General features: G+C 46.2%; 1 protein-coding gene across 1 annotated transcript in view; it reads left to right on the forward strand.

The window, feature by feature from the left end:
• LOC146339328 (store-operated calcium entry regulator STIMATE-like) overlaps window positions 1-12,955 on the forward strand; it is a 59,664-nt gene that overhangs the window by 14,050 nt on the left and 32,659 nt on the right. The window contains exons 3-4 of the mRNA XM_084811686.1: window positions 2,750-2,845; window positions 4,465-4,586. Coding sequence (XP_084667812.1) covers window positions 2,750-2,845; window positions 4,465-4,586 — 218 coding nt within the window. The remainder of the gene's footprint in view (window positions 1-2,749; window positions 2,846-4,464; window positions 4,587-12,955) is intronic.

Genomic DNA, 12,955 nt, shown 5'->3' on the forward strand with positions numbered 1-12,955 from the left:
TTAGCCTGCAGGGGGGAGATAAGACTTCTGTGAGGTTAAAAAGAAAATACCTAGCATGCCAAGGGGAAAAATTCTAGCCATGCTTTTTGCCTGCTGTGCTGGTTTTGTATTTGCTGGGAATTCTTTTTTAATGCAGGAGAGTATGAGTAAAATATTTAATTCCCCCTCCAGCAGTCTGAAGTGGTGCAGACCATTCTGCCACCTCTATTCTGTGGCGTAAATGGATCAGACCCGAATCTTTGCATATTATTTATTTATTTTATTTACGATGTTTGTATACCGCTCCACGTCCAAAGATTTCGGAGCGGTGAACAGCTGATAGGATAAAAGAACAAAAACACCATGTTAAAATAATTACTATTTTTTAAAAGAGAAGCAGAATTCTGATCAAAACCTTCTTGCCATATTAGCCCCTTTCTTCTCCTTCATAAGTATGTTGAATGCATGGAGGGCGAGCAGGATCGTGCCCTTGAACCCCTCGCATTCGGCAGAAGATCTGAAAAAGAGCCTCTGTTCTCATTGAGTTCTCCACGCATGGGGTCTTCCTCGCAATTTCTGATCACACAAAGAGCCTGTGAGCAGTGTTGGCTTCCGTTTTTGAGGGCCCTTGGGCAAGACACCCTCAATGGGCCCCGTCCCTCAGTGAGTCGACCTTATTGCCATTGCCACGAACTGCTATTGCTCCTCGTCCTCTTTCTCATCATCGCTCCCGCTTGCTTGACAGGCAGAGAGCCAGTGAGCAAGTAGGCCGTGGCATCTCCTGCTTCTCACCACCACCATTGTCTGGGCTGGAGCAAGAAGCTGGTGAACAAACAGGTTGCAATGGTGAAGAGGAGGAGGAATTCCAGGGGATTCTTTTCAGTGGGCCCATCCTGGGGTGTGAGCCCTTGGCAGGTGCCCAACCATGCCTACCACTGACAATGGCTCCGCCTATGAGTGTACAGCTCTATGTGCGTAGAGGCCCTTTTCGGAGGTTCTGCTGAACATGTGGAGGTCTGTGTGTGGGGCCTGCGGGCCCACTCTTGATCACCCTTCACACATTCAATATAAATGTGGGAAGGGCAAATCTTATTCCTAAAAGGCCTCAGCTACTCTGAGGGACAGTGAGATGGGAAAGCAGTGTATACATTCAAAATCAGGTAATCACCATGACGGGGAGGTCATGAGGGAGGCAGCGGGAGGTCAGGAACATTGCAGGGATCCCTTGCGTATGTGTGCGCACATTCACACACATACACAAATAGTCTTCTATGACTTTCTTAGTCCCTCGGTTTGGGGAGATGGGACTCAATTTGTGGAGCCCTAAATCCTCCTCTGCAGATCTGTGCCAAGACATACATTCTTAGTTATTATTTAGTCAGTTTTTATACCGCTTAGCTTATTAAAAGGTACCTCTAAGCAATTTACAGAAACAGAGATTAAAATACACCATAATAAACACAAAATTTTATCAGTTAAAACACTGAAAATATTTAAATCAAAGCTAAAGGCGCAATAATTAATAAACAGTCTAACAGGCAGGACAGACGTTCAGGGAAGGCTTGGGTGAAGAGATGGGTCTTCTTTATTCTTATTCTTCCTGGTTGGTAAGGAAATCACTGCTCTTGCAGGCTGTTACAGGGTCAGCTAAAGAGACATTGCTGCCTGGGGCTGAGCACCACATGACTTCCCACTGGCCCCAGTCATCATGTGGAATATTCAAGACCAGCCACATTATTTTAGCATCTGGGGCAACAAAACCTACAATCATCTTTCCCCTTTTTACTGGCAGTAAAAAAATACCCCATAATGAATTAAATAATTCAGTTTCATGACATCCAAAATCAGGTGTCTGAGGCAGCCGCCTCACTCTGCCTAATGGTTGGGCTGGCCCTGTGCTTTCAAATTGCTGAAACTGGACCAATGAGAATAAAAGGGCTGCATGTGCCTTCTGTTGCGGGGGGATCTTCATGCTGAGGGTATTTTTTGGCTTGTAGAAATCAGGCACATTTTCAGACCTCAAAATCACCTTACTTTACAGAATGTTGTTCTGTTTTTTCTGGTCATTGGAAAAGGCAAGAGTGATGCAGGCCAACCCCAATCTCTGTTAACCTTATTCAGCCACCCCTGTGGCTATTAAGCTTTCAACAGGCGATGCCCAACTTTCAAGCATATTGTTGCAATATTGAGGGTTAAAAGCTTGTTTAAAACTGTCAACAAGAATTTGGGATTGTTAGGAGGCTTAATTCTGCACTCAACTATCACATTCTGTTTTCCCCTCCATGCTCCTAAAGAATCCTGGCCCATAGCCTTGAGAATAACCAGCAGCTGGAATTTGCCACAACAAGGGAGATGTTAGAATGTTTTAATGCTTCTGCTAATGAAAGATAATGAACTTGAGCAGACTCCGGGAGAGAGCGGAGGACAGGAAGGCCTGGCGTGCTATGGTCCATGGGGTCACGAAGAGTCGGACGCGACTTAACGACTGAACAACAATGAAAGATAAAGCTGTCAATGGCCAATATCTATATGCTACCTCCAGGATCAGAGGCAGCGTGCTGATGAATGCCAGATACTAGTGAGCATGAGCAGGATGGTGATGCTGCCCTCCTCTCCTGCGGGCTTCCCACAGGCTTCTGGTTGACCACTCTGGGAAACAGGATGTTAGACTAGAAAGGGCTTTGATCCGACCCAGCAGGGCTGCTCTTTCTTGCCTCTGTGTCATGCCCTTCTGCTGATTTTTGTATCGTTCATTCCAAACTCCTTCAAGGTTGTACGATACCTCAAAGCAAGCCATAGGAGCGCTGTTTATCCACTTTGCCAATGTTTTCCTGTCTGATCTCACGGAAGAAGATCCCTGCTCTCTGTGAGTTTGGCTTTGCCATGTGAATGAATGAATGTGGGCTGGTCTATCTTTTGGTACAGTGATTATTGTACTAGGGTGCTGGTGTGGAGTAAAGAATGAACTTGCCAGTTCTGAGCAAATCTTGGCTGAAGGCGTGAACTCACTGGGTGGTCCCAGGTAGAGATGCGAAGGCCTGAAAAAACCCAGAAAAATTAGGTGGGGGGGGGGAGGTTTTAATCCGAGGACCGTTTTTGTTTTTCTTTGAAAAACTGGAAAAAATGGAACAGCTTTGGATTATGAAATACTTTCTTTTAGAATTTAAGACAAGGTATTTATGTATGGTTACCCAGCCTTTACTCCCTCCAAAATTATTTCTAAAACTATGTAATAAGAACACTTTTATGGAAAGACTAGAGATGTAAAATGTCTAGAAATAATGAAGCCATGGGGAAAAATATTATTTAAAAAATATTTTAATCCTTTCTGTAAGATTCCCAGCATAGTTATTGCTTTCATTCCTTATTAAAATTATTGATCTAAAGTATATTTTACTGATAGACATTTATGCTCAGTTTCCCAACATGTGAGTAGAGTCACCATTGTGTATTCTTGGCAGTAAATGTGCATTCTTGACAGTTTGGGTTTTGTTCTATAGAGTCCTGTGTCTTTAATGTTGTAGCAGTCATTTAATGTAGTTCTGATCTATTCAGACAATAATTACAAATTTGCTAACTGAGTTTACTTTTAAGAGTTTTAAAATATAATGATAATTTTATGAGTAAACTAAGTTATACATAAAATAACTTTAGGAACAGAAAGGCTGCTTAATGTTCCTAAACCAGCCCTCCCCAACTTTGTGCCCTCCAGATGTTTTGGACTACAGTGCCCAGCATTCCTTACCATTGGCCATGCTGTCTGATGGGAGCTGAAGTCCAAAATATCTGGAGGGCACCAGGTTGGGGAAGGCTGACTTAAAGCAGTAAAGTGACTTTTAGATCTGTAAAGAGTGTTAAAAAATAAGTATTGCTTATTAGTCAATTTCCCCAAAAATTTATGTGTTTTTTTTTTTAACTCAAATCTGGTTTTTTTTCCACGGTCTCAAAGTTTCCAGAAATTTTACATCTGTAGTCCCAGGTGAGTCTGTGGCTTAGTTCAGCTGTCGCAACCAAACTGGTTGGATCATTATGAGCTCGTTCCCTCTCCTTTTGTGCTCTGCCTTCTGGGTTTGTGGCTAACCATAGTTTGCTGTTGCATCTAAAGTGGGTAACGATGGTTTGTGCAAACCATCATTTCTTCCCAAACACACAAGCTCAAAGCCTTTGCATAAAGTCCAAACAATAATTTCGCCATTATTACATCCAAATGGAGGCACTGTCTGTAATATAGGAATGATAAGACTGACTTGCCTTACCTGGGATATGATAAGGAAGGGTTTTCTTGGGACTGTGGCATGGGAGAAATATTAAATCTCTACCCGCAACCCCTGCCACAGTCCTGATTGCCCCCATCACCTCCACAGCTCCAGTTTTAAAATGCTGCAATGGCAAATCACGCATTTAACATAAGATGTGGTGTAGCCCTACGAACCACCTTAAGCATTCTGGTTTGTTAGCGTGGGATTTTATTCTTATCCACCATAGTTATCTAATGAATTTCATCTTGGATGCCACTTTGGGGATGCTGCTGATATGGATTGGTGTGAAGGTGGTATCCTGGATTGTGGAGTGGCGGAGGTACGCCCATCTTGTCTTTGGAGAATATGGTAAGTCAGCACCGATCCTGTTGTTGCCCATTTGCCCTGATAAGTGTATTCAGATACCCCCATAACAAGGCATATCTACACTTAAAAAAAATAGGAGCCAAGCCTACATTTTGGGATAGGAACAATTATACACATTGGAGCAGATTTTGCATTATAGATGTTGTTTCTGCAACTTTTGGGGTGGCTACGTTGCAGAATTTAGGAAGCTGCCTCATACCATGTCAGACTTTGTCCATCTAGCCCAGGCTTGTCTACTCCAAGGGTGCACAACTCAAGCCTGGGGGCCGCCCTCCGGAGTTCCCCAGGAGGCCGTGTCTCTTCCCCCAACCACCACTCATTTGGTGGTTTCCAGGCTGTTGTGCAGTTTTTTCTCCATTCCCCTAAGGCTTAGTTACTAGGACTAAGAGCTTTAAGCTAAAATATGCTGGGTTTCTTGGTATTTTTGGCCCTGCTGATGTTGCCTTGGGTGCTGCCCACCGCTGGAATGTGGCTCCTGAGAGCTTCTCTGAAATGGAATTTGGCCCTCGGGCTGAAACAGGTTGGCAGTGGTTCTCCAGGAACTCAAGCAGAGAAGCATCTTTTCCATCACCTGCTCCCTGATCCTTTTAAAACTGAAAATGCCAGGGATTGAATGAGACCTTCTGCGTGCAAAGCATGGACTCCACCCCTTGGCTCAGGCCCGTCTCCAAATCTGATATGTTCTGCTACTGTCGGTTGTAAGGAAAGACAAAGAGTTTTATAAAGCGTACTGAAGCCTTATTCTTTGCTCTCTGGATCAACTGGTGTATTTAACATTACTGTTTTTTTAAGGGTACCTCTGTAATTATATGAGGGCTAGAAACTTAATTTTTCTAAATGAAAACTAAAATTCTCAGTGGATGGACAGTAGTAGTTCTTCTTGCTCCCTTTCCATCCTTAGAAAAAGGGAAAAGAAATTTGATGCTCACGGGTATTGCCTTGTGAGAATCCATTTTTATCTCATTTGAAATGATAAAGAAGCATTTCAGCTTAAGCTGACCTAGGAAGTTAGCTCCAAATACTTCTAAATTATTTCTTAAAAAGTCCTACTATTGCCAGCATGCCCCAGCCAGCCATGCTGGGAATTGTAGGACATTTTTCTGTCTAAACCGTGCATAGGATTGCACCCTAGTAACTTTCTGAGGTAACTGGGGATAGCTTCTTCTTCTGTCGGTTCTCCCGCCCTATTTCTGAACTTGGATTTTTGGGGTGTCTTCCACATATGGTTCCACTGGGGGGCAGCAATTCCTATCAAATGTGGGCACGTAACAGCTCTATGCTTTGCATGCCTGGTGTAAGAGAAATGGTGTCTCTCCATGCTTCTGAAGAGCAGGTTTCTCTGCGTGTCTGATGCACTAATGCTTCCTAAAGAATTCTAGTATAGATAATCGCTGGTCATAGAGGTGCAACAGAATTAACTCATGTTTTCTTGTCCCCCAGTCATCACTTGGAAGTTTGAATGAGGTTTCCCTAGGTGTAGGAAGTCGGGGTGGACGGACTCACCCGCACCCACTTGGCAAGCCAACACCCCCATTTGGGGCCCCCCGAAAACGCTCAGCAAGCCTCTGCTCTTGCCTGGACATGCTTTCTGAGCAGCCCCGCTGCTCTTGAGAGCTGTCAAAAAAACCGACAACAGTCAAAAGCAAGGTGGAGAGAGGGATCCCTACGAGGAGCTGGGAAAATGCCCCATTTCTTCTGAGGACGCAAGGGTGCCAGCCATGGGGAGGGGTGGGAGGCAGTTCTCCCGCCCCTCCCCGTGCCTGGCACCCTCGCTTCCTCAGAAGAAACGGGGTGCAGCAACTTTTTAATGTCTTTGTTCTGTTCTTGTGCAAGAATGGAACCAAGAGATTTAAAAAAATACAGAAAGCAGGGGACTGTGGTGGAGTGGGCTTGGGGGGCACTCAAAGGGGTCCCTACCACTGGAGCATCCTCTCCCCCACTGCCACTGCCTTCTCCCCGCAAAAGGAATTTTTCCTTTTGCCTGGCTGGAAGATCCCTCACACGACTTGCGTTTTAAAACTGGGTGGGGCAAAAACGCCTTTTTTGGGGAGAAGGCGGTGTGTGTGTGTGGGGGGAAGCATGCCCTAGTGTTGGGGAACCCCTCAAAGCCCAACACGATGTATGATCCTGCTCAGAACCGGGTCTTTTTAAATCAGGGTGATGGAAAGCAGGGGGGATCTTAACTTCATCCCGCTTCGAAAGATCCATTTCCGAGAAAGATCACACATTGTACCGGGATGAGGGGAGACCCAAAGGGGTTCCCCAACACTGGGGGATCCCCTCCCCCCATCATACACCAACTTTTCCCCAGAAAAGGCATTTCCCCCCAGCCAGGTCAGGGGGTCTTGGTAGCTGCTTGCCTTTTAAAATGCAAGCAGCAAGAGGGATCATTCAGCCAGGCAGAGGGAAAATGGCTTTTGGGGGGCAAAATGGACCCCCCCTAGGACTGGCTTGCCCCCACAGTCCTTGGTGGGAGATGTGGATTTGCCTCCCTCCCTTTTCACGAGGAGCACTTTGAAAATCAAATGCAAGCCAAAGTGCTCCTTGCGAAAATTGGGGCGGGGGATCCACCCACCCAGTAGCTGGGCTGGGAGGGGGAGAAGGGAAGCCCCTCTTGTCATCGTCCCACCCCGCCGCTGCCTGTAATTTTGCGGAAATGGCCTCTTTACAGCCGCCATTTTCGCAAGCTTGCTTTTATGAAAAAACATGAGTCGCCACTTCTATGTAAAAATGGCAACTTGCTGGAGACGCTGACGGCTGTCTGGTGCTCGTGGACAGGTCCAGTAAGTTGCGAAGTCTTGGCAGACTGGGGCAGCGGCTTGGCGAGTCCAAGGGCCAGTGGCTAGAGTGCTGGACTGGGAGTCGGGAGATCCGAGTTCTAGTCCCCACTCGGCCATGGAAGCTCCTGGGTGACTTTGGGCCAGTCACAGACTCTCAGCCTAACCTACCTCACAGGGTTGTTGTTGTGGGGATAAAGCGGAGAGGAGGAGGATTATGTACGCTGTCTTGAGTTCCTTGGAGGAATAAAGGCAGGATATAAATGTAATAAATAAATAAATAAGGGTCCAAGCTCGGGGGGGCATCGGACTCCATCCCCCTCTTGGGAGCTCGTGACATCCCTAGTAGGAAGGTATTCCACGTGATGTTGTATTTGGGCACGAAACCAGGAACAGCATGAGAATGCGGAACTTGTTACTGGCTGCAGGACTGTGAATATCCAGGAAATCCTGGCATGAATTAAAAAGCCCTTCTAGCCTTTAAGATTGCAAGGAGGGACTTGTTGAAAGTGTTTGACCAATGCGTGGTTAAAATCTCAAGAGCCAGGAGAGAGACTGAGGATGAACAGTAGTCAGGAGGGGTGAGGGGTTGAGTTCCTTCTATTGCTATTCACCCCTTCCCATGCTACGGAGAAGCAAAATAGATTGTGCAAAATCTTTCTGTATTATTGGCCTGTTTGGAAAGTTCATACAAATTGCAGAATTTAGGCTGAGTTTGGGCTGGCCAGCTCCAGAGGAAGCCTGCCTTTCAAGGGCAGCACCATCTTTCATAAAAGCTGGTTTGATGGTCCTTCTAACAATTGTGCGTGGGGACTGTGGGCGATGTGGTGGCTGGTGTGGTGCATTGAGCTTCCAGCCACAGCCTGTGAACAGCGTGTGCCAGGGTGGAAGACTTGGGGGTGTGGGCTAGAGACTTATAAGGCTGCAGTTTCATTTCTTTCATCAGCTTGTGTATATAGCTCCCAGCTCTACACAAACAAACCGACATTTCTCTGCAAACTCGCTTGGAAGAAAATGCCTTGAATCTTTGAGAAATGTTGATGGTATTTGACACCACAAGAGCAGCAAAATCTCGTAACCCAAGTTATCCGTCTGGCCCTCACTTCTGATCCAGAACCAGTCTTCGGTGCATTCAAGGCCCTGCTTATTTAAAAAAAAAAAAAAGATCTGCCACCTCTTTGCCGTTTTTGGCATCTGGGGGTGGCATTGAAGTTAGCAAAAGCGTAATTAAGTTAAAGACTGAAACATACTTGTACACACAGCTAAGCAACTATAAAAGAAGCTGTTGAGTCACCCCTAAAACCAACAACCAAACTAGGGGTGCAGGGGGTGGGTGGGTGGGAATGGTCTTGGTGGTGGTAGTACCTCAGCCTGAGCCTGAACTAAACAAGGCTTCTAGAAAGTTCTGTGACCTCCATGTCCGTGGGCTGTTGAAACTTGGTGGTGGGAAACATGAGTGTTTTGTTTCAGCTGCTGAGTTTTAAGCAAGGACCCGCGCGTGGGTTGGTTCTGGCAGGTTGTCATGGTGTTGTTAAAACATTTCCATCACAAGCCTTCCCGTTTCTCCGAGCAGACAGCCAAACTGAGCTCCTGTGTTTGTTTTGTTTTAAAAATAAATAATCGGCCCTTCTCCCCTCAGTAGAGATTTTTGAAACATGAATCATTTTGATAAGGAAGCACCTGCCTCTCTTAAAACAACCACAACAACCACCCATTACCCAATAATAATCGCAAGCTAGGATACAGAATAAAATGGGGACTGAGCTACAGCATTTTAATCCAGCAGTTCCCAGCTTGTGACGTACTCCAGCCTTGGGTCTCAGTGAGATCAGGCTCCAGCAGATGTACAGGCCTCAGAAGGCCAAGATGGTTTGTGTTTTTCCCAGAGAAAGGGGCAAGATGGGAGTTGGGCAGTGTAGGTGGGTTGAGGGCAGCAGACAAGGGTGTCATCTGGCAAGCACAGAGCAGGAGTTTTTATGTAAGCCAGTGTCATATAGTGGTTATAGTTTTGGACTGGGACTTCGGAGACCTGGGTTCAAGTCCCCACTCAGAGATGAAGCCCATTGGGTGACTTTGGGCCAGTCACTGAATCTCAGCCTAACCTACCTCACAGGGTTGTTGTTAGGCTAAAATAGAGAGGAGGAGGACTGTACAAGCTTCCTAGGGTTCCTTGCAAGATGGAAAAAGGTGGGATGTAGCCGTAGCCATAGCAGCAGCAGCAATAATAATAATAATAATATAATATGTATATACTGCTTTATCTGCTAAAACGCCATCAAGGTGGTGTACAAGATTTTGAAATACTCAAACTGTATCACAAAAACATTAAAAACAGTAAAACACACACATGCACACACACATTAAAGCTACATATTTTAAAGGCTGTGTACCCTTTCTAAAGGGGGGTGGGTGGGGGCAACTGTAGTTCTTGAGGGAGTGCACTCCATAGTTTGGGGGCAACACAGGAGAAGGCCTTTTCATGCCTGCCTGACAAATGGGCCTCTGCAGATAATGGTGTTCTCAAGAGAGCCTCTCCTGCAGATCTTAATATCTGGGCTGGTTCAAAGCAAGACAGCTGGTCCTAAGCTGTTTAGGGCTTTAAAGGTTTAAACCAACACCTTGAATTGAGCCAGGAAAGCAATTGGCAACCAGTGTAGGTCGTTTGAGACAGGTGCACTATGGTCCCAATACCCTGCTCCACTCAGCAACCTAGCTGCTACATTTTGCTCCTGCTGAAGTTTCTGGACTCTTCAGGACTAGCTCCATGTAGAATGCATTGCTGTTGTCGCTGTTCAGTCGTTCGGTCATGTCCGACTCTTTGTGACCCTATGGACCATAGCACACCAGGCCTTCCTGTCCTGCGCTGTCTCCCGGAGTGTGCTCAAGTTCATATTCATTGCGTCGGTGATGCTATCTAGCCATCTCATCCCCTGCCGTCCCCTTCTCCTTTTGCCTTCAGTCTTTCCCAGCATCAGGGTCTTTTCCAGGGAGTTTTCTCTTCGCATTAGGTGGCCAAAATATTTGAGCTTCAGCTTCAGTATCTGTCCTTCCAATGAGCACTCAGGGTTGATTTCCTTTAGGATGGACTGATTTGACCTCCTTGCAGTCCAGGGGACTCGTAAGAGTCTTCTCCAGCACCACAGTTCGAAGGCATCAGTAGTCTAAATATGATGTAACCAAGCCCTAGATAACCGTCGCCAATTCAGACTGATTCAGGAAGGGTACACCAAGCATAATTAAGCAAACGCTTCCCTTGAATGGCTTCCCTTGGCAACAAGGAACTGTAGTGGTCAGGATGTTGGCTTAAGGCTGGGGAGACCTTCGTCCAATCCCCACTCGGCTGTGAATCTCTGTGGGTGTCTGTTTAGCGCATCTTTCTGTACGGGAAAGAGACAGTGTGGTGTAGTGGCTGGAGTGTTGGACTGGGAGTCAGGAGATCCGTGTTCTAGTCCCCTCTTGGCCATGGAAGCTCACTGGGTGACTTTGGACCAGTCACAGACTTTCAGCCCAACCTTCCTCACAGGGTTGTTGTGAGGATAAAATGGAGAGGAGGAGGATTATGTACACTGCCTTTGGTTCCTTATGGAGGAAAAAAGGCAGGATATAAATGTAATAAATAAATAAATAAATAAGGGGAGGTCGTGTGGACTAGCCCCTCCATCCACCTGTTCTGCACACATCAGAAGGGGTTCTACATGCATGGAGTTCTTCCATGTGAGAGGAAGTCCTGGCCCAATCAGGATCTCCCCCCCCCCCGGTGTGGTGAAGCTCTATGTGCACTGAACACATGGCCCATACATTCTTGCATTTTCCCTCTTTCATTCTTTGCATGCATGAGGGGGGAGGGGGTTTGTCTGAACCCTCCCTTACTCTCAGTACTTAATCGGCCTTACAGGGCTGTTGTGAAATACAATGGTGCTCTGATCTCCTTGTAGGAGGGGTGGAATATAAACAGAATGAATTAATAAATGAAAGTGGCTTGGAGTGAAGAGCTCCCTTTCCAGATAAAGAACTCTGGGCAGCTAGCCTGTCTGTCTAATAAGTGAGCCTGTACATGTTCTAACGTCCTGGCATCTCATTATTCATCTCCATACATTCTCTGTTCCCGAACCACCCTTTATTGTGGGACTGTCAAGCAAAAAAAAAAAATCTCTTTAAATGGAAGTTATTTTTCAGCTTGGCATTTATCCTTTCTACAGAGGAGTAGCAAAAACTTCCATTCTGGGTATTTCTGACTTCTGCATTGCTGTCGAACTGCTGCTCTTATTTATTCTCTCTCACTCTCTCTCTCTCCCTCTGTCTCCCCCCCCCCGTGTGCGCGTGCGCGCGCATGTGTGTGTCTGGTTCCACAAAGACTCAATAAAGCAGGGAATAACATTACAGAGGTTGCTTCCTGCTCTGTGCCTTGGAATCGGCATGGATTAAAAATAATCCCAGCGCTCATGAGAGTTTGGAGCAAAAACAGCACTCCCTTTCAAGGCAGTCAATTTCTACAACCTGCCAGGAGGGTTGCATGCCCTGCACAGCTGAGGTTTTGAGGCAAGAGGATGGTGACAAAATGGCTAGAAACACCAAACAAGACAGTATCTTCCGTTGGGTTGTTGGTGTTGTGCCCTATAGTTGTCGAAATGCCTCCTGGTTGGGCAGTCCCTGCTGTTCCCTTCTGCCACTTTTTTTTCTTTTTACTGAAAAGCAGAGTCTTGGCGGATGGAGGGAGGTGAGGGCTGGCTTCCCAAAGGCTGTAGAACAAGGAGGAAGAAAACAGCCGTGTTCCATCACACCGAAATCTTCGGTCCCATCACATATCTTCATCATTGGCCTTGTCTTCTCCATCTATTCCCCCATCTGCCACTGCCAGATCCATGAAGCCCAGTTCGTATGTACCATGAGTGTTTAGCAGAGTCTCCCATCCCATCCCACAGAATTCCAGCCATGCCCCTTGCAGCTCGTTGACCTCAGAAGCACAGGAAGCCCCCAAGCGAGATGTTTCTCTTCATAGCTCTTCCATGCCTCGTGTGATCTTTCAGTAGGGCACCTGTATGGACAGCCGCCCTCTGGCCCTGGGATGAAAGTGACTCTTTTCCATGGCTCCTTCAAAGAACTTTTTCAGAGCCAAATGACACCTTGCACTAATGGGGTAGCTGAGGTTCTTTTTTGTTTTACTCTAGTGTAACTATTGTTCAATGATTATTGAACAATAATTATTGTTCAAAGGACAGCTATGACAAATCTTGATAAAATAGTTAAGAGCAGAGACATCACACTAACAACAAAGGTCCGCATAGTTAAAGCAATGGTATTCCCTGTAGTAACCTATGGCTGCGAGAGCTGGACCATAAGGAAGGCTGAGCGAAGGAAGATAGATGCTTTTGAACTGTGGTGCTGGAGGAAAATTCTGAGAGTGCCTTGGACTGCAAGAAGATCAAACCAGTCCATACTCCAGGAAAGAAAGCCAGACTGCTCTCTTGAGGGAATGATATTAAAGGCAAAACTGAAGTACTTTGGCCACATCATGAGAAGACAGGATACCCTGGAGAAGATGCTGATGCTAGGGAAAGTGGAAGGCCAAAGGAA

This window comes from Heloderma suspectum, chromosome 7 (genome assembly GCF_057233095.1).
Source record: "Heloderma suspectum isolate Gila_16-S chromosome 7, 16-S_ref, whole genome shotgun sequence".
NCBI lineage: Eukaryota > Metazoa > Chordata > Lepidosauria > Squamata > Helodermatidae > Heloderma > Heloderma suspectum.